Below are 22,492 nucleotides of genomic sequence, written 5' to 3' on the forward strand. Positions count from 1 at the left end.
AAGAAAAGTGATTTCCTCAATCTGTGCTTGTCAGATTATTGCTGTGCTGGGTTACACCACTTTTCCAGCTTTCCAGGCAGCTTCAAGCACCTTGAACGAGAGCTATCCATCATCAGGAAAGATAAATTAATGTCTGAAGGCTGACAGACTCCTGTTTCCTCAGTGTTCAGAGTTATCCAAGAGATTAATGTACAGAGATATTTATAAAGATATGTCACTGACATATTTTATGAAAATCCTTTCGCTAGGATTTTTCTCCTGAGAAGCTGAGAAGCTTCAGAAAAGAAATGTAAACAATAACTATCTGATGTCTCTGGAGTGTGGTCTGGAGATGGTTTACCAACAGGTGAATCTTTGATTGGTCTCGTGTGAATTGTTTCTACTTGATGACCAGGTCCAGCTGTATCGGGACTCTGGTCAGTCACAGGATTTTATTATCATTCCTTTGCAGGCCTTCTGATGTCTCCTTTCTCTTCCTTTAGTATAGTTTTAGTATATAATGCAATGCAATGCAATGCAATATAATATAATATAATATAATATAATATAATATAATATAATATAATATAATATAATATAATATAATATATCAGCCTTCTGATACATGGAGTCAAGATTCTCATCTCTTCCCTCATCCTGGGGACCCACAAACACGGCCACAAAGATATTTATAATATTTAAGATATTTATAGCACCCAAAGCCAGTGCATTGGTCAGGCATTCACTCACTGATGGGTTGCCCATGCCAAGTGTCCCTGAGCTGACCACAGCTGGAGGGGTGAAGTGGCACAGCTGGAGCAGGGCAGATGGGCAGTGCAGACACTTCCTGTGTCATGGAACTCCATGGTGTTGCAGGAGGCTTCTGCATTCACAGCTCCTATTTCACTGAGTTTCCCCTTTTTTGAAACGCGCCGCAGCTGCTCCGCAGATCCCCTCCATCACCCAGTGACACATATTTGTGCACGTGCCATAAGGAGTTTCTCTTTCTTGCTCAGCCAGGACAGGCAGGAAGTGATAAGGGCTGCTTTAGCTACAGAGATGCACTCTGCAGCAGGCATGCAGCTCGAAACTCTCAGATAAATGGGGGTTTAAAGTCCTTATCTAAGATGCTCCAAGGAACCGCCATAATAAGGATAATAAACTCCAGAAATAATAATTATTAGCAGAATTCAAGGAGCCTGACCTCAATCCCACGTTGGGTTTATAATTTCATTATTTTTTCTGACTTTGATAGAGCTGCTTCCCTCTGAAACTGGAAGTGTAATCAGAGTCAGGGACCAAACCTTTTGGTCTCCTTATTTATAACTGAGCTGCTCTGAAAGGTTGTATAGCCCCATGGTGATGCTATTCAAACTAAAAAGCAGGTGAGATTTTAGATCAAAGAAGCGTTTGCCAAAGTCAGACACTTCAAATGTGTGGAGTGGCAGGCTGGAGAATTTTACAGGAACACACTCCCTAATGGTTTTTTATGACACCTTTTTCCAAAGACTGAAATGCTGAGAACAGTTTCTAGCATGGTTTCCCGCTCCCATCAGTAAAAGCTATAATTGAACAAATAAAATACCTGACTCTGAAAACACCGGACTTCAATTAAGCTCAAGTCAAAGTGTTTATTGGAACATCATCCCTAAAATCTATTTTAAAGTCACCTGGAGACTGAGTTTAATGACCATCTTAGCTGTTGTGTTTGTAGTGTTGTTATTATTGATGCTGCTGCTTCCCTTTAATGGAAAACAAGGCCAGGAGAGGGAATATATCCATGCTTCTCCAAGGAAGAATTAAATCTCTGACCCATGGCAGGGTGAGCCCTGTCCCAGAGAACATGTCACACTCAGGCTCTTCCTGAGGATGCAGGGACATGCTGAAAACTCTGAGACAGGGAGTTCTGTTCAAAATAAATGGCAAACATAGCCACAAAAACAAATTAATAACCACATGACTGCTTAATGTATGTATAAAACACATCTCAATGTTTGTCTGGCTTTGGTCAAGAAGAACTTGGATTTATTAAGAAATTTCCTTTTCTCCAGAGTCTGTAATCATTTTCCGAGTCAGTGCTGCTGACCTGGAAAAATATGTAGTCCTTTCAAGAGAAAAAAAGACAAATAATCAGTAATTTAGGCAGTTTTTGGTAGGAAAAAAACCTTCCCATGCCAGGGAAGTTTAGGAATGAAATGACTCTTCTAAAACCAAGATCAAAGTGATTAATGGCAAAACATATTCTATTTGTCACTTCTCTCCAAACTGATTTTTCTAAAGCACTGTGAGCTTTGCCATGGATATCAGGAAGATCAGAATTCAGCCCTCTCCTTCTTAAACAGCGTTTATAAGTGGCTTTTTTAGAAGGCAAACACATGTACCCATGCCAGTCCTTAATCTCTTTGAGCACAAAATGTGTTCATTTCCTTGGCAGAGAAAATTGCTGTAAAAACCATTTCTTACAGGGAAGACAGAACAGAGGTTCTGTTATCTGTCAAATGTTAGTCCAAGCATTCACTATTTATAGACCCATTCAGAAAATCAGACTTCTTAGTGCAGCAAATTATGTCCTGCTCTTGAACTCCAAGGAAAATTCATGAGCCTCCATTTGCTCTCTTATTTCTTATTCCCAGGAAGTACAAGGCCGTCTTGTCACAAGGTTATTTAAACGGTTTGAAAAACATTTTTTTATAAAAAATTACATATATTGCTTTGTCTGAAGTAGATCATACCACTGTTTGGTGCTCTCCTGGGGGTATGGAAGAGCTTGGAATGAGCCTTGGAGAAAGCCAGCCCTCCTTCACCAGCAGTGTGACCTGGCATGTCTCATGTCAGAAGTGACAGTGACAGCATGGGAGGATCAAAAAGAGCTTTATCCTTCAGCTCCTTCCCTTCTTACTGACATGAATGGCTCAATTCACAGGGTTATTCAAAGGTGGAAATGCTAAAGCCTTTCCAAAAGCCTTCTCTTCATCATCAGCATTTTGTGCTTCAGCCAAAAATACCACCCTACACTGAGATTTGCTTTGAAAACACTTGCAGCTTTTGGCTGGCAAGTGTATTTGGACCATCCATTAAGCTTCAGTGAAATCCAGGCAGTCAGGGCTCTCCTGAGAGTTTGGATGCTTGTGTGAGACACAAACAGCCTAAAACCATGTGCATTATCAAGCTGGTGAGCAGGAGGATTCATACATAGCCGAATTCCACAAACTCCCAAATTCCTTTGGCAGCAACAGCTGCTATTACTTTCCACAAGAAAAGTGTAAAGAGGGGAAAATATTAGAAAGTGAGTGTCTGGTACCCACAGTGAGGACCCCAGCCTGCAGCTCTGGTTCTGTTTCTCAGATCTTTTTGCCACGTGTGACAGAAGGCAGCGAGCGGGTGGCAGTCCCCCACAGGGCACAGATCAGAGCACGATGACAGTCTGCAGAGCACAGCAGATCAAGGAGCTCTCTTCCAGCAGCACATCAAGAACACTGGCAATTTTATCTGCTGGTTTTGTGGTGTTCTCTCGCTCCGTTTTCCTGTTCACGCAGGGGTTTGTGGAAGCAGATAATGTAATGAATCAATGTTGGTAGCATCATTACCCTGATTTCTCATCAGTGGATGCTTAACATGGAAATTCATTTTTCACTGTCGAATTTCTACTCTTTTCTTCTTGCTTCCCTTTCCCTTCTTGCCCATTGCTTTCCTTTTCCTCTGGAGTTTTGTGCATCCTGAAAATGCACAGACATAAAGTTTTATGCACAAGATCGGTGTTGGAAGGATTCTGCCCCCAGCCAGACACTGAGAACTTCATCAGTTTGAAAAAGCCTGAACTAACCTCAAAAGAACTACATTTTATCTACTCAGAGACTGATTTTTTAACTCAAAGAAAAAAAAAAAAAGAGAATAAAAAAGCTCAGATTCACATGCAAACCCATAAGCACACAAGCCAAGTAACATTTGTTCAAGCACTTCCTAAAACTCTCTAATGAAAACCACGTGCAGACAATCAGTTATTGGCACGTACAAGCAATGCATTCATGGACTCCATTGCTCATGAAGGTTTGCACTTCGACCTCAGACTGCTATCCTAAAAATATTGGCTTCATATATGAGAGATCTTCTGTCTTCACATAGCTATGATTTGCTGTATGAGTGATGGAGAAAATTCCTCATATTTCCACTGCTATCTGTGCCTGTGTACTTTAAGAAACAATTGAAATTTATCCTGAGCAACTTCATCTCCCTTGCTCTGTGTGTAAATGCAGGCTGCCATGTCAGATGGCTTGAAAAATATTTTTTCTACATATAAGTGGTGCATAAGGTGAGGAAGAAATACAGCCCAGCTAAATACTTAAAGTTGGACTTAGAATATAGCATGTCCTGGCAGAACATGCTGAATGCAGCCTGTGGAGTTGCTTATTAATAGTAATAACAACAACAACAACAAAATATTGTTGTTACTAATATATAAGAATAATAAATTTTCAAAGAGTGTTTCATTTAAGAGAGCCAGGTTAAATGATAAGACCCATCCTTCTGGGTTCACAAAACACTCACATCGCATGCAGCAGCCACACATGCTCCATTTGATGCTCCCTGTGGTCTGGAAATTCGGATCACAAGGTATGCTGGGAACCTGGAAGCAAAGGGGACTGCAGGGACTGCTCCCAGCTGGAGTCCCAGCCTTGGCCTGTGCTGGGCCTGCCACCACACACGCAATTAGCATTCATTATTTGGCAGTGTTTTTGTGATGTGGGTGCATCTCCACCTGGAACAAGTTGAAAAAGCATAAAAGCCATCAAAGTGTTATCAGATGTTATCAAAATGGAGCCCACTAAAATCTGGACTACATCTGAATTACTGGCACACAGATGACAAGTCCTACATCCCATTAAGAATTTCCTGAGTCCTCAGACTTACTGCTCGTGCAAAAAGATGCTTGTGAACAAAATGTCGTTCTTTGAATGACAAAGCAGAAGATGAGAGGAGTGTTTCTGATGATTTCATTAATGGTTTTTCAATCCAGACCCTGTATCTTCTTTCTGACACTGTTTTATCTCTCTTAATCAAGGAGGATTCCTTGCACAGACTTTCTGCCCTGCTGTGGCTGCTCGTGGTGAGACCTGTGCTGGAGCCCATCACCCATGACCACTGTGCTGGTTTAAGAAGGGCTCTCCAACCAAGCTGGCTGCACAAACCTTCCCAAGCCACAGGAACCAGCCCCCACTGTATTTTCAGTCTCAAGCATCTCTTCACCATATTTATGTCTAAACAGAAAATGGCTTTTTCCTCCACTGCTGCTGTAATTTCCTAACCCTCCTGCCCAAAGATTATTTTCCACCCCTTGCACTCATTCTCATGGTTGTTTCCCTGTGATTCCCAGAGCAGGGATACCCTGCCCTCTGCTCCTAAGTGCTCGTGACAGCTGCCATCTTGGCCCAATCAAGGGTGATTGATCCAGCATCCTTCAGCATCAAGTGCATTTGATCTGTAAAGCTCTCCAGCTGGGGCTGTAATAACTCATATCCGCTGTGGGTTACACATCAAGCAGCTCCTTCCCCATCAGTCACGTCTTTCCTGATAGAAGAGTTCTTCAATGAAGGCCCTCACATCTAATCCACCATCTCATGCAGATCCTGATGGGGAAAATTTATGAAAAGCAATATTTTGTACTGCTTTGAAGCAAACAAAGCTGGTCTCCACATCAATTTTGTTGAATAAAAACTTCTGTGGGCAGAGACTGTAAATTCTTCCAGGACTTAGTCCATGATAAGAACAGTCAAATCATAAATATTTATGCACTAAATGAGCCATTAGTCACTACTTTGTTTCATTTTCATTAGCTGTGACTATATTTACTGTATTTACATTCAGATCCTGCTCTGCAGTGTCACTGTCAGCCCAAAGCTGCTGCTCAGCCATCTGGAAACTGGTTCCCAACTCTGAGTAAGAGAACCAGGCCTGGATATTCCTGTTTGTGTGGGATCCCTGTTTCAGTGCACCTGAACAGAAGACATAAATACATTTTTATACCTGACAATACAATGTGTGTCCAAGTCTGCACCCTCCTTTAGGTTCATGACACAAGCCAAATGACCACATTACTTTTACTGCACACTGGTTGTGTTGTGTTGCCTAAATCACAGGTTTTGGTGATATGTTTTGCACAATGAGACTGGATTGGTTTGTCTATCTGGCACACAAATATGAAACTAAATATCTATTTAGGCATTAGGTTTGCTGAGTGGCTTTTTAGCTCTGTAGCAATGTGTTTCAATGCATTCCAGGCATGGAAATCAGGCCAGAACAGGATGGACAGAATACTTCCTGTCTCTGAGGGATAGCAGGTTGCAAAGGAAGAAAACAAGAACAGCAAAATCTGTAGAGAGGGTTCTCCTCATCTCCCAGTTTAGAACTCAGTGATCGTCAAGCCAGAATTGTTATCTTTAGATTTAATTGGTTTTAATGTTTTTCTTTCATGGTTTTGTCCCATCTCTCATTGATCTAATGGGAACTTTTAATTGCCACATCCTCCCATGACAAGGAATAGCTATGGCTTAATTATATCTTGTGTGAAGCACCATTTTATCTTCTTTCTGTTTCTTTTCTTAAGCCTGTCACATGTGGGATTCATTTGTCAGCCCCAGCTCTCATAATGAGAGATGTTTGAAAATCATTCCATCATTCCTTGTTCCCCTTCTCTGAGCCCTTGTAATGTTACACATCTCTCCATCAGACTCACCTCTTTCCAGACTACAGAGCTCCTGTACATGTCTTGTATGGAACTTGTTCTCTATCTTTGTTCATCCTTTACCCTTACCCTATAAATTTTTTCCAAATTTACATATCCTTTGGGAGGTGAAGGACCAGAGCTGTGCACAATATTCAACAGTCAGGTGCATTATTGTTTTATGGAGGGTAATGGTTATGTGATTTGTTCCCTCTCCTAAGAAATCAATTTTTATCCCCCTTAACTGACAGGTTCTATAGGAAAGAAAGCTGTTTACTGCCATCCCTTGGCCATAACTAGAATGATTTGGTGCAGAATCTCTATTGTAAATCCAGCCAAAATTCCCTAAATCCATAAAGTAAATGGGAAGGTATTAAGGTACTGTGCCAATGAGAAATATACAGGGCATAAATTCAGGATTAACTGCTCTCCCTAAATGAGATTCCACTGATATGACAGAAACAAATTAAATTACATACAGACCAGTTATTAAAAATGTTGACAGGTTTAGAATACCACAAGGAAAACCTTGAGGGGCAGGAAGTGCAGTTATCTGATCCATGCAAATCTTTTCATTGATTTCTGAGAACTCTGACATGGTACCAAAGCTCTACAATGATTTTAATCTGAAGACACAAAATTAAGTTATATGGGAATACTGATATGAATAGAGAGACTTTCTATGTAAGGCCAAAATCACAGCAAACATGACAGAGTTAACTGAAGTTTCTTCCAGCTTCTGCATTTTTTATTTTTATTCTTATAAAACACTTCTCTATTTACTATCAGTCATTATATACCTTGCTTATCATCAATGATTAATTGCATCTAATTATTAATAAGGATTGAATACATATTGCCACATACATGGAGTGCAACAGACAGAAGATGGCATGTACATATTCTGAAAATCTCAGCTCCAACTGGTAAATTTGCTAATGGAGAATATTCTGTACATTCTGTAAATAATCGAGCATTTTTTATTATCTAGAGATGTTTACACTTAATGGGCATACATATCATCATAAATTAAACGTGGTTAATTAAAGTTAGTGATTTCTTTTATATGAATTATATATTTTATTCTAAATTATTGGTTTTAATGAGAAGCTATTATTGACAATTCAAACTATTAATAATATAAGCAACATCTTGAAGAAACAATGATATTCTCATCTTAATGTGCTCCAAAATTCTACAATTAGAGGATCCTGCCCACATCCCAGTGAGACAGGTGGGTCAGGGAGCTCCCAGAGGTGGAGCTGGGAGCAGAGTGAAATGGTGGAGCAGTCTGTGCAGAGTGAAATGGGGGTGAGGAGTGGGGCTCTCTGGGGTCGGTGTTCAGCACAGGCTCCTGTGACAGCAGTGACACGGAGCGTCACTCCAGGGCTGCTGTGTGCCTTCCCCAGACACCACCAGGCAGCAGAAGCTGCCCTGAGCACCTCGGGAGCTGGGCCCTGTGGGACACACATTGACTCCGGGCTGAGCACAGACACCCTGAGCCGTGATGGAGCAGGAGTGCTTCCAGCTCTGAACAGATGAGCAATTCTCTGACTGGTTTCTGAACAGGTGGCAGAGATGGGGAAATGTGGTGTCCTTCCTTTCCATGGAACACTTCCCTGAGCTGTGCCAGGTGTGATGTTTGCCACACACAGCAGCTGGGTCCACACCTCTCCCCCCAGCTCTCTCTGATGACGAGCAGAGTGTCACAGCTCAGGACAGACACACACAGCCCGGCTGCAGAGAAGGTGGCAGGACAGGACCTTCCAGGAGATCTGGGTCTTGCTTGGACAAGTACTGAAAACAAAATTCCTGAATTTTCTTGCAGTGGGAGAAGGGACAGAAAGGCTGCAGAAAGTCAGAGCTTTGCACAATATGTCAGGGAGAACTGTCAAGGAGAGCCTTCACCTTCTTCATCAGGCAGCATTGTGATTATTTAGGAGAAGAGACCCCTTTGCAAAGTCTTCCCTGGAGATGCCTTCACCAGGTGCCTCCAGAAGTGTTCAGCCATTTCACAGTCATTTCTCAGAGGAAATCAGATTAAAATATGGCACCTGCCAGCCCAAGGCAGAAATGTACAGAAACAATTCCATCTCTTTGCAGTGGCCAGTGCTGACAAGTGAAGGAGAAATGACTGCTCTTATTTTGGATATACTTTCTTTGATGGCATATTTTTCTCTGCACAAAATGAAATCATCTTTTTATACAGGACAATCAAGCGGTCTTGGCCCAGCTTAAAAGCAATGAAGACAATTTCCATGCCAATTATAATGTAGAGGGAAAAAAACAAGAAAAACTTGGGATGTTCTAACTTTGTATCTCCAAATCCAATAGTGGTCAAAGTGATAAAGCAGAAATAAAAGGCTTCCTGAAAATTCATTTTTTTTTCCCATTTTGGAAGAATAGCAGCAGCACAGGAGATGTACACAAAGATAACGAGCACCATCAACACAATGGGCACATCTAATTTTTCTAACTCTTTTCCTATTTTGTCAAAATTCTTGATTACTCTGGACACCGTCTTTTCCCTGGCTAGTTCAGGACATGAACTCCATCTCTCCATGCTTTTATTTCTTGCTGGTTGTGTGTTTTCATTCTCCCTGGCAATTAACATTTCAAAAAGTTCCACGTTGCGATATTTGACCTGTTTCACACCTGACTGACTTCTCAGTACTTCCATAATGGTCAGGGGCTCGTTGATGACTATTTTAGACTGTTCCCTGGATCTCAGTTCATTCCTTTTGATACATGTGGATCCAGAACAGAGTTTAGAGGCAAGAATTTTTGACTGCAGTTTCCTGAACTCGTTGTAGGACTTGGATAAGACAGTTGCAAGGATGTCTCCCATGTCTGTCAGGACCAAGAACATCAGGGGGATCCCAAATAAAGCATACAACATACAGAGATACTTTCCAGTCCATGTCACAGGATAGGTATTGCCATAACCTTGAACAAGAACAAGAAGGGAATGAGAAGAGAAAGAGAGAGATGTGATACATAAAATTGGTAGCAGAAGATATGCCTTTTCCCTAAATCCAATTTGTGTATTTATATTTCCTTCCTTTAACATACTGGATATGAAACTCAAGCTGTAAATCAGTGCTTTTCCATTATAGTGGAAGAAAATTTGGTATTATAGGAACTGTATTACATTTTATCAACCATTTTTCTCTTCATCCTTCAGAAGACATTGAATATTCCTTCTCTCCTTTCAAAGACCATTTTTTCCTAGGGGAACTTCTAGGCCAAGTACTTAGCCTGTCAGATTATCGGCTCATATGCTGAGATATGGTTTCCCTCATTTTCTTCATCCATGCATGTTTTCACTTGTAGCTGCCTCAGCCTTTGGTCTGAACCCAGCCTCAGTCTCTGCTTTGCTGTGAGGCACTGAAATATCATTTATTCTTGGTCACTCTCTTCCCCACAGGCTAACTGGGAATGCTAATCTTTACTCTCAAAGCACTTGGGAAAGATTATTGTTGTTATTGCACAGAGTAATCCTATTTACTCTTTTTAAAATTGTTTTCTGAGTGTTAAAAATACCTTGTGCATTTTTCAGGCTTAAAACTCATCCTGAGCTTAAATTTAGCTATCCAGAAATCTTTCCTAGCTGAGCCACTTGGCAGCCTCCCCAGGCAGCAAAGAGATGGCAGTTCAGACCATCAAACTCCAGACTAGATGCCTCAATTCTCCCAGAAAATTCAAGGTAGATAATTTGATTCTATCCCAAGGTGATTTATCAGTTCCTGATACTGCAAATAACAAACCCACTGCAATGGAAGCAGCCACCTATTCCATCTATTAGCAGCAAATATTCCAGGCTTTCTACTGATCCCAAAATTCAGGTCAAAACTGAGGAAGCTGCATTAATACTCAGTGCTATGAGGGCAAAAAGTACTGGCAGCTTAGAAATAAATATGTTGGGTCGGTGTGTATGGGGACATTTATCAAGTCCCATGTTAATGGAGGTGGGTAAATATGCCCAGGGAAGACATTTCCCACAATATGCCTTTTCATCAGCTTGCTGAAGTCAAAGCTTTCTGATAAAACACCCCCTTTCAAAAGTTCTTGGCTGCTGTGTTTGTTCCAGGAAATATTCACAGGGCTGAGGATTTTAGTCTCATCCCCAGTGCGTCTCTGGCCACCCAGCCTTGTGTCTTTAACTGCAAGAAGCTGAATTTGAACAGTCACCTAAGAGATGAGAGTGTGAGGTTTGAGCTGTGACACAGCACACAAGGGCTCTGGGTGAGCACATCAGCTCTCACACTGTTCCTTGTGTAGGAAAAGCTCTTTTTAAGGTTCAGTTTTTCTCTTACAGTAGGATGCATCCCCATGCTGGGATCTTGAGCACATCCTCCTGCAGTGGAGAAATGTCAATTGCAATTTGCAATTCCCACAACGCTGTGGGAATATTTCCCATCCAGCTTTGATTATGACAAATTTGGATAGACAGTGCCTGTACTTGCCAGCATTTGAGAAAGATTAACAAAGGGATAAAAGTAGCTTTGGGAATGAGCATGAGGAGTTGTATTTAGCAATGCAGAGGGAGCCAAAATCAGAGCAGATGTTTCTATTTGATCTAGGTCCTCCTTTGAAATATGAAGTCAGACTGAAAGATTTCAAAGGTGTCACTTAAACACTATCATGTGCTGTTAACCCAGAGAAATGTGAACATGGTGGTTAATTACAGAACCACAGATTAACAAAGCTGAATTAGACATAAGTAACTGAGAAGCAATTGAAAAACAATATATGTATTATGAATTACCTTTTCCAGAGAAGAAAACATTACCCAAGAGGACACACAACAGTGAGAAGGATAAGGTTTGAGAATGAAAAATGGAGATTTCTTTTTAGTTCAATAGCTCTGTGAACATCATATAAGAATACATGTTATAGTATGTGTGTAGAAATGTGTAGATGCAGTTAATTAGTGTGTACCACCACTAATTACTAAATTGTGACTTATTTCTGTGACTCAGCTATGTCTCTGCAGTCTGTGTTTGCAGAGCCACTTGCAGACTCATCAGCAATACTCAGGGGAAAAATTCAAGAGGATTTGGGCTTTGGGTTTAGAAGGGGTTTGTTTCTGGGAGAAACGCCTTTTGGGGTTTGTTTGTTTGTTTCTTTGTTTCTTTGTTTGCTCATTTGTTTGTTTGTTTTGGGTGGTTTTAATTCTCTGGAAGAAATGCATTAGAGAAAGCTGCAACAGGAATTTATTCTGAAGGGTGTTACTTTACCTCTGTACTTACCCACAGTTGTGAATACTGTGCAGCAAAAAAAGAGAGACCCAAAGAAATTCCATCTTTCTTTTGGGTTGATGTACCAGACTGGGTCAGCTGTGTTCAAAAGCTGATGGATGTCGTGGTTAAACGTCTCATTTTCTGTCAGGTTGTCTGTCCAGTTATCTGTCACAGTCACAGCAGGAGGCACAGTGAGTGCAGACCACCACCCAGGGAGCAGCCTGCCTGCTACCCCAGTGAAATACACTGCAGCTGAGGATTTGCTCATATTCTCTTAAAAGATAAAAATATTCACCTTCTCGCCCTCCCCTTTCAAGCCCCTCACCCCCACCTCTGAAAAAATCAGGTGCGTTCAGTGGCTTTGGTGAATAAAAGTACAGGGAAAAAAATAAAGAAGCAGGACAAGGTGACTGAGTAAGCAGCTTCCAGCCTGAATGTCCTGTTTCATTTTAGTCTTCTTTTGACCCAGAGACACCAAGAAATGTGGGCTCAACGGCAGGGAACCAATATGAACCACTTGGATGTCACTGCCCAGTGCCCTGCTGTGAATCCTGCAACCCTTCATCGTCCTCCCCGTGGCTGGGCTTTGCTGGAAATGACATTATTTACATTATTTAATTGCCCAGAATTGATCATTGTGTCAGCACAGCTACCTGAGTGAAACTCCAAGCCCATGTACAAGCCCCATCACAAATCCAGGAGGATTTCTAACCCTTCTTTCCTCCTCTATCCCCTCCAATCAGCTTCACTGGGTCTGGGGTGCAGAACTGCACCTGTGTCCCTCTGAGCATCCCATCACCAGAGGGCTGGCAGGGAAGCTCAGAGCAGGGAGGAGGCAGCTGGAAAAACTTTCTGAGAGAGAGGATTCAGCCCCAGCAAACTGCAGGAAATACCACAGGAATGTCAGCTGCTCGTTAAGAACCTGGCAAAAAGGGAGAACACAGGCATCTCAGGAAAATTCTTTCCAGGCAGGAACACAAGGACTGGGAAGCTTGCAGTCAAAAATCACAGCTAAAGAAGAAACCAGCAGTCATTAGCTAAACAGAGTGAAAATCCTGTTTGCAGGGTCAGCTGCTAGTATTTTGAAGAATGTCTTAAAAAGCAAAAAAACCTCATTCAAAAAGCAGAGTAATTAATAGCTCCCTGTGCAGGTAAGTCATTTTGAAATTCCAGTACATACCTGGTAACTTTCTGGCGAGGCACATCAGCTTCCGCAGAAATGCTCTGTATTCTTCACTTACTGTGACCTCCCGGGTACTTTCAATGTGGGAAAACATGAGAGCCCCAAGAAAAGCATAGATGACAAGAGACACAATGAAGCAGGCATGAGGAAACACTGCCCAAAATATTTTTTTACATGTTGTTTTACCTTGCAGAGGCTGTGATGTTGTTGCCATCCTAAGCTCGTCTTTTTTTTTTTTTTAATATATAATTTTGTGGAGAAGACACAGCTTTTAGAAAGGAAGATGAGGATGTAAAAGCTTTTGCAGCCAAGAAAAGCTTCTCCTGTGAAAACAAGGATTGTTCTGCCTCAGGCTTTCAGATCACATGTCTTTATAAGTGAAGATTGCACTACAGTCCCCACGGAAAAGCAGCACAAACCCTGAAATACTTCTCAGTGGATGCCACGCCACTCTATCCCTGAATTATTATTGATCAGCCAGCACTGTAATGCACAGGGATCACCAGCTCCTATCAGCTTCCACTGGAGCCAACTCGTGCTTAAAGTTCCTTCTCCTGAACAGCAGCTTCCCACTGATAGAGCAGAAACACTTCCAGCTCCCAGGAGGGAAAGTGTGCACTGTAAGGAATACAGTTCTTTAAAGATTTCTCCCAGAAACAATCAGGAGCATCTAAAATTAATCAAAAGAAGGGGATGGCTCTAATTGTAACCCCTAGGCAGACAATAGAACAATGAATTTCCCTTTCAGAGAGCTTACAGAATCTATACCACTCAATCTTTGTAGAGAGGGTCTTTTGAATTTTAAATTCTTTTTCTCCTGAGACAAAAGTAAAATAAAAATAGTCAAGAAGGTTTCTCCTAGCTCTCACTGGAATAAAATCTTCCTATATAAATAGAAGTTTCAATTGTGAAATTCCCACTGACCTTAGTAAGTCAGGACTGCAAGATTCAGTTCAGAGTTAGTGATCTTTGCAAACTATTTCCAACTTTAAAAATAAAGCCTTTCTTTTCATCCTTTACTCTAAAACACAAAGGAGCAGCAACATCCTTTGCTCTAAAACACTTGTTGGAGCAACAAGTAGCATCACTGCCCTTTGCAATTTTTGTAGTGGTAGTAAGAAGAGTTGGACTTTACAGAAAGACGTATTAAATATTTTATCTCCAGGCATCTTTCATTAAAAATTGAAACAATCTTGTGCAGCCAAGACCTACTATGTGAGCTGTGTGTATGGAGCAAGTCCACACATCCACACAGAAATCCTACATGCTTACAGTGACTTATTCTAGGTCAACTCTCAGTAAATTGGATCAGAAAATAGTTAATGTTCGCCAGTATGCAAGTCTCCACTTAAAAGAAAAGAGACTTTTAGGGCTAAGACAAAAATAAAGCTGTGTGCTTGCTATTTTTCTTGTTATCTTCCTTGCTGGCTCAGTCTTGCTTTTTGACAACAGATTTTTAAATCCTCTTATTGCAGTCAACCTCTGGGGTTTTTTTCCCCACTGACCTGAAACACAGGGTTAAAAACTGCTAATGTTCATAATTAATCCAAAGCAACAGAACTTCCTGAGAGGTTGTGCTTGGAGATAATGTACATAGGTCTGGAGCCCTTTATGCTGGGAATTGTTACAATAGAGACTGAAACATTGGAAATCTGTTTATTACTGTCCAAATGCACGGGCTGCACACACCTGCAGGAGTGTGGTTCTGCTACCCTCCTCTCAAGCAGCACAGTTAAAAATCGGGAAAATTTCAAAAGAAACACAGATGGCTGAAGGTGTGGACAGCTTTCAGACAAAGAATGACTGAGCAGCCACTGGCCAGGGGGGAAAATATTGAGGAACTCTCTTCAGTCTGCCAGGTGTTCTGGAGGGAGCAGGTGAGGGATCAGCTCTCTGCAGCCTCTTTGGGGACCACCAAAAGGAGCAAGTAGAAATCTGCACCAAAACAAAACAGGACTGTTTCTCACATGGCTAGGAAGGTCTTTGCCAAAGGTTGTTGGGTTTCCATACATGAAAGAGAATGGAGAGATGTTTAGAAGAACAGTCACTAGTGCTGACTACAAACCACACAGGGCTCAATAACCCCCCTGAACTGCAAATAGCTTGCAGCTGTAAAAATAAGATGGGGTACTGGGCAATGAGCCCCTGCCTGAGGCAACATATTCACACTGGTGTTCTAAAAAAGGTTTTCACTGGCCAGTATGGTAATTCTGATACAGTTTGTCCTGCACAGTTTTTCATCTGCAACTCAGATATAAACCTATTTTCCACAAAGTGCTTTAAAATCTTCTCAGCCTCCTCCTACACATGGTGCTGCAAAGTATTTAGCAATTCCCAGGAGCTTCTCAGCCATTTGCAGCATCAACTCTGAGCTTGTGACAACAAGAAAATTTAATAAAAATAAAACCAGAAATGATTTTTACATTATTTGCTTAATCTAAACCATTTCCCACTATTGCTGTATTACATATTTGAACTTAGTTGCTTAAAAGCAAATCCCACTAACCACAAGTTATTCCAAATTGAGTTACTGGTACTTGTATTGAGAGAGATTTTTGCAATAGACATTTCCTATCCACATTAATGGACACCAAACCTGCATTTGTCCCAACTTCCATTTCTTTGATTAGGGCAAATGTGAGTGCTCTGTAAGGTGCTGCTTGAAAGGGAAGTTTTTGACCACAGCTGCAAGGTTAAATAAATCCAGCAAAAATATATACTTACAATGAAATTGCTATTTTATCTAATATTTCTGAATTACATAGGTTAAACCTAGAAGGTCCTTGTTTGGGCAGAGAGAAACATTTTTCAATAATCAGTAAAACTCTCCCTGCATTAAGTCATCTGCTATGTTGCCAAAGACCTGCTGTGTTACCTGCTCTGTGAAACACCATTCTGTACTGACAAAGAGTGCAATGTCATCCTTTTTAAGAGAAAATCAAAGTGACCTGAAGGATGACAGTGCTTTTTAAAAATAAATGGCAATGGATTAAATGGTTTGCTTTTATTTACACCTGGCATTGATTCTGATGGGAATATGGTTTAATAGAGGAACTGAGACCTCATCCTGGCAGAAATTCACGACAAGGAGAATTAAAAACCTTCCATTCCAGGTTGAATGTTAACAAGGATCATGGAAGATTTGATCCATTGCCTCAATATAGGTCCCTGGAAAGTATTTCCAGAATGCATTCAGTTTAGCTCCCCCCAGAAAATGAATGTTTTGGTATAGTGGTAATATCAACTCCAAGCACCCCAAAACAGCAAAAAATGAGTGGCAGCAGTAGCTGCATTAATAAAGCAATCTCAGGGCTGTGTGAGCATTAGATTTGACATAAGGACACACCACTCGAGGTCAGCTGGGTGGGTGGTGTCAGTGAAGTTTCACTTTTAGCGCCCTCAGCACGTTCAAATTACTCCTCCCACCTCCCACCCACAATGGTTATCCCACTCCCTCCCAGCCCTGGGGCTCCTTGAGGCCTCTTCCCATGGGATTTCAGCCCAGGAGCAGAGCTGGCCCAAACCCAGCCCCAGCACAGACCAAGACACTTGTGCAGAGCAAATGCACCCAGCCAGATGAGCCACACCAGCTTTTAAGGCACTCTGCAAATATTTATCTCCTCACAACCCCACATTCCATATTGCCCTGGAATATGAATTCCCCTGACACCTCCCATTCTTAGCCCTTACACCTCACACTGCTGGGATGGAGAGAGAAATGCACAAACTGGCAGTAGGGTGTGTTGGATACCCCAGGGAAGGTTTGGTTTTCTTTGTATCCATCTTTAAAAGTCTCAGCTTTTGCTTGAGTCGAGTGCTTGAGCTTGTAACCTCTGGGAATATTTGAGAGCACTCAGGACTAACATCCTGACACTACACAGAATGCTAAGTGGATTCAAAGATGTCCAGGACTCTCACCCTGAATAGGAGATTTTCCTATTTCATTCTTTGTTCACACCAAAGCCAAGCAAATGGTCCCATAATTTAATTTACAAGAGAAAAACACTCTCAATATGCCCCAGGACCAAGCAAAGCTTGGGTATTAGTTTCTGTTCCTCCTCTTTCTTTCTAAGAGGGATGAAGTCACATAGTCAGGAAACACCTTTAATGGGAGGTGTAATTAAACACAGGACCAGTCTTTGGTCACTCACAAGCTAACCAGCCCCTAAATCCCCAAATCCTTGCCTGGGCAGAAACACTTCACCTTGCCTTCCTCTTCCCCAAACCTGAGCAGCCACAACAGCCTGGAAGAAGCCAAGCTGCCCCCAGAATGAGGAAATATTAGCTTTTTTTCCCTTTGGAAGTGGTAACATCTTCTCTCTCCCAGAGCTTGACCCAGTAGCCAGGGGTGCAGCTCATCCGGAGGGTTTGGCTGCTGCAAGGCTGAGGTTTCCAACAGAGCAGAGCTCTGTGTCAGCCACTTTGCTCCTGCTGCTCTCTGAAACGTGTGGCAACTCAGAATACACTTGGGGCTGGGAGGGGAAGCTGCTCTAGACAGACAACACTCTCCCAGGCCCTTTCTAAAGGGCCACCAGCAAAACCAGTGGATAGAGGGCAACAATTCTCAGTCAGGGTGGGGATGGCTTTGCAAACAAAGCCACGTCCCTGCTCATTGCTTTGCATGACTCCTCTGAGTGCTGTGGCACCATTTCAGGGTGCTGGAACAAGGAGAGAGGTTGGTGTCGCCTCGAGTCACCAGCACCAGACCCCACAGAGCAGGAGCCCTGGGTTTCCAGATAAGCAAAGGGGATTACTGAGGTTCAGCCACAAGTCTTATGCCAAGTCTTTACTGAGTTAATGTAGTGAACGTAATGCTGGTATAGTGGAGACTATCTCAGCACAGTAGTTCATTTCAAGGCAAACAAGCTCCCTGTAGAGAGATCAGAAAGCTGCTTCTGAGGAATTTAATTAACATTAGAGTATGTGAGATTATATGCTGCATGAGAGCTAAGCATCATGGTTCATGTCAACACTGCATTTATTTGCAATTCTGCACTTTGAACTGGCATAAAACCCACATAGATTCAGGATGACAAGTCCACTTTGCTCTCAAAAATGCTAATTTTTTGTAGTAATGCCACATTACTATTAATGTGGCATTATATGTACATAAGCAGGTGGAAAGAGGGGAATCTTAAACCCCAAATACAAGAACAAACTTTTAGCCATAAATATCCACCAGCATTCATGTGAGACAGTCCTTGTGACAAGCACAGATCCTCTCAACTCTCAGCATGCAAAATACTAACAAAAAAAAAATTCTTAAAATTATCTTATTTCCAATGTCACATACAAGTTCAGTCAGAGAGAACACAGATAAAAAGTCTTCCTTTGCAGGCTGCAGCATTGGCCAAGTATTACAGATAACATTGAGGTCAAATGTGTATCTGGAAGAGCTCTGAGGTCATTAAGGACTGTAAATCCCCAGAGTATCCTGCTTACAGCATTTTCTACCCTCAGTCATCCATGGCACTTTATAAACCACAGGCAGGAGTCTGTGAGATGCCCACAATCAGACACCTCTTTCTGTCTCCTCTCCCTGGCAATCAGGCTGGGCACAGTTTTGTGTCAGTGGCTCAGAGTTTCTTGAGTGTCAGGCTACATTTTCCATCACTTGTTTTCATCCCAATTTTCCTAATGACACTAAGCAATTTTTCTTCCCCTTTTGTGTAAAGTAATCTTTGAAGAGTTTTTACTCCATTATCTTACCACTCATTAGTCATTGTGGATTTGGGGGGGGGAAGACACTTTCACAGATGGGTGTGCCTTGGGACAACATTGAGTGGACACTTGTCTTCAAATTTCTTTCAATTCTGCTGGTTTCCTTTAGCTCTGAGCAGGAATACATGAACTTTTCAAATCCTGTCCCACCCATTAATAAACCATTAATTGCTCACCCTTTAAATGTTTTAGCTCTCATGGGAATAGCACTTAGATGCTTTTTAGTGAATCAGAAAACAACATTTTGCCACCTTAGCGGGGGGACACTCTTTCAGGTTCTGGGCCCTTGTAGCTTCATCTATGTAATTAGTTTAGGATGTAATTCCTCAATGATGTGATCCTGCCTGCATTGATGAGTAAGGCCACACTGTGAAAGTTCCTCCTGCAAAATATTTTGGGTTGGGGAAAAAAATGCATGCAAAACTGCCCACCTCTTCTGAGGAACATCTTACAAAAACTGCATGTGGAATGAAGCCTCTTCTTATATCTTTGTCGACAAGGAAAAATCCTTTAACACTTCTAAACGAGCCATCTGGGCCCCAAGTGCAATGAACCCTGTGGATTTGCCCAGGGCTCTTCCCGAGACTGCCTGGCACCCAGACTGCTACTGCTGCTCAGGCTGCTGGGAAATCCTTCTAAATGGCATTGGCCTTCACTTGGGAATTTGAGATGTGAGGGTGGGGCAGCTCAGCTGCAGGATGAATGCATGCTCAGCGAGGGTTAATGTTGGAATCCTGCCAGGCAGCCAAAGACAGCTGGCTGCATCTTATTCAGAGAGATGGGGCTGTAGGTTATGGCTTTCAGGGATTTGTCATTTGTCTAAACAAAAGGACATCAGAAACACATCAGAAATGAAATGTTGAGCAGCTGAGAGATACAGGAGATTTCAGATGAGCCCTGAAGGTGGTTCACACAGAGGAGGAAGCAGGCAGGGCTGGAGGTGGCTGCATGCCCCCATGGAGGAATGAGGGCTCACAGCTGGTCCTGAGGAGAAGCACAGCCTCCTGAGTCCTACAGCACCAAGAACCTTGGCTCCACCAACAACAGGAGGGAAGGGGGATGGAGCACAGCAGCCAGATCTCAACCAAAGGGTGTGTCCACATCCAGGGGTGTGGCTGGAAAACAAGGGCCCCCAAACATTGGAGCTGCCAGCAGTCCTCAGCATGGAGCAAGATGGAATCTCTTGACAAGATGCTTTATGGACAATGCTGCATTTCCTCCTTCTTCCAGCCTAACTGCTGATGGAAGGAGAGCTGCAGTGGTAGCCACTCTCTGCTGTCCTCTTGCACATTCTTCAGGAGTTGTTGCTCAGCTCTTATCTCTAACCAACAGTCCCATGGCATCAGCTCACTTCAGCTGTTGGGTGTCACACCAAACCTGCCAGGAGTTCTCAGCCTCTGTGCCATGACTTCCTTTTTCTTTATTTCCAGAGGAAATATCCAATCACCATGCTGAATAATTTGCCAGAAGGCCATCCTTAGCAGCTGTGTGAAATGCTTGCCCCTAAACTGACCCACATCACATTTGCAGCTTAGCTTCTCTGGCTGAGAAGGCACAGCACAGAGCAAGGGCACAAACCCCATCATCTCCCTTCCACATGTTGTGGGTCTCAGCTGGAAACACACAGTAACTGCTTCAGTAACTGAAATTTTGTTCCAACAGTACATAGAACCCTTCTTCTTCCCTGCAGTCAGATGTTTACATAAGCAAAAGTATCTTGGGAAGTGCCTTTATAGATTTGAATCTTTCTCTCCCTTCTGAAATGACCAGAATTTTTGTTCATTAGTTTGAAACTGAGGCTGTCTGCAGTCCAACACTAATAGCAGAAATGTGCCATTTACACCAATTAAGCATTCAACTTAATGCCTTTATATAGCTGAATTGCAGCAGAATTTGGTCAGATTCTGTTTCCTTTTAAACTCATGCAACACAGTTTAATGGATATGAAAGCAGAATTAGCTTTTCTTCTTTTTTTTTTTTTTTTTAATAAGCCATTGTAGAGATTCTAGCTTTCTTGAGTTATAGGAGATTTCTGCACACAGTTTTTTTGGATCTCAAAAGGGGGTGAATTGAGGCATAGCCAGAGGGATGTATAAGCAGCCCAAAAACCCCTGTGGGAAGATAGGATAAAGGATAAAGGAGAATGACTTTAAGCTGAAGAAGGGTGGGTTTAGGTCATATATTAGGGTGAATTTTTTTACTCCGAGGGTAGTTAGGCACTGAAACAGGCTGTGGGTGCTCCATCCATGGAAGTGTTCAATACCAGGCTGGATGTGGCATTGAGCAACCTGATCTAGTGGAAGGTGTCCCTCCCTATGGCAGGGAAGTCACAAGCAGACCATCTGTAAGGTCCTTTCCAACCCAAACCGTTCTATGATTGCACCTTGGCAAAAAAAAACCATCTCTTTTTGCAGAACCCTGTTGTTGCAAAGTGACTCCCAAAGACCCAAATGTGTGCCAGTGCCCTCTGCCCTGGCACAGGGACATGGAAAACCACACCAGGGAGGAGCAGGACCCACTCCTGCTCCCCACCGCCGCCTGCAGCAGCAGCTGCCCGGGAAAGGGCGGCAGTGCAGGGCAAGCCGCAGTGGCATTTCCCAGAATAGCCTCTTACCCTCAAGCGATTCGCAGTTCATGGACTTCCCGAGCCGGTATTTCTGTGACAAGGAGATCATTCCCAAGCCCTTGAAAGAAACGGGAGTTCATCGAGGGGCGGCAAACATGTGCGGGGTGCCCGTTATCCACCTCCAGCAGTGTTTCCCAGGAGAAAGGCTGGAATTGGCCAGGGGAGCAGGAGGAGGAGGGAGGAGGGATGGCGGGGCTCGGGCCCGGCCGCCTGTTCCGAGTGCTGCCGCCAGAGAGAGCTCGAAGCCCGCGGGCCGAGCAGAGCCGGGAGCCGGGCAGCTCTGAAGGGTCTGCGAGCTCCAGGAGGGCCCGGGGACACCCGGCAGCTCCGGAGCTCCAAAGGGTCTGGGATAGGGACACCCAGCATCTCCGGCAGCTCCAAAGGGTCTGCGAGATGCAGGAGGGCCCAGGGATACCCAGCACCTCCGGCAGCTCCAAAGGAGGGCCCAGGGACACCCAGGAGGGCACTGGGACAGTGGCCAGGGGGACCCAGGGACACCCAGCACCTCTGGCAGCTCCAAAGAGTCTGGGACGGCCTCCAGGAGGGCCCAGGGACACCCAGCACCTCCGGCAGCTCCAAAGGGTCTGGGACAGCCTCCAGGAGGGCCCAGGGACACCCAGCATCTCCAAAGGCTCTGGGACAGGAGGGCCCAGGGACACCCAGCACCGCCAGCAGCTCCGAAGGGTCTGCGAGATCCAGGAGGGCTCAGGGATACCCAGAAGCTCTAAAGGGTCTGTGACAGCGACCAGGAGCACCCAGGGACACCCAGCACCTCCGGCAGCTCCGAACTGTGACAGGAGGGCTCAGGGACACCCAGCACCGCTGGCAGCCTGCTCAGCCTCTGCAGCGTGCCATCACCGTGGTCCAAACTCCTTTGGAAAGCGAGTCAGGGAATGCAAGAGGGATGGAGAGGGATTTTCTGCAAGAGCATGGAGTGAAAGGATGAGGCAGAATGGCGCTGAACTGAAAGAGAGTAGTTTAGATTAAATATTTGTAAATTGCTACTCACCAAATTGCTGTGG

General features: G+C 43.3%; 1 protein-coding gene across 2 annotated transcripts; it reads right to left on the reverse strand.

The window, feature by feature from the left end:
- Positions 1 to 7,435: 7,435 nt before the first annotated feature.
- Positions 7,436 to 21,594, reverse strand: KCNK18 (potassium two pore domain channel subfamily K member 18). 2 transcript variants are annotated; one of them, XM_064716693.1, is made up of 4 exons: positions 21,459 to 21,594; positions 13,121 to 13,197; positions 11,950 to 12,105; positions 7,436 to 9,643 (listed from the first exon to the last, which is right to left on the reverse strand). In XM_064716693.1, exons 2-4 carry the CDS (start codon positions 13,143 to 13,145, stop codon positions 8,838 to 8,840), a joined length of 987 nt encoding a protein of 328 aa, XP_064572763.1. In that variant the 5' UTR covers positions 13,146 to 13,197; positions 21,459 to 21,594; the 3' UTR covers positions 7,436 to 8,837. The 2 variants fall into 2 exon arrangements, with proteins under 2 accessions (XP_064572763.1, XP_064572764.1); XM_064716694.1 differs by lacking the exon at positions 21,459 to 21,594 and adding an exon at positions 19,276 to 20,733.
- Positions 21,595 to 22,492: the final 898 nt, after the last annotated feature.

The sequence above is a fragment of the Zonotrichia leucophrys genome, chromosome 6, assembly GCF_028769735.1.
Source record: "Zonotrichia leucophrys gambelii isolate GWCS_2022_RI chromosome 6, RI_Zleu_2.0, whole genome shotgun sequence".
Classification (NCBI taxonomy): Eukaryota; Metazoa; Chordata; class Aves; order Passeriformes; family Passerellidae; genus Zonotrichia; species Zonotrichia leucophrys.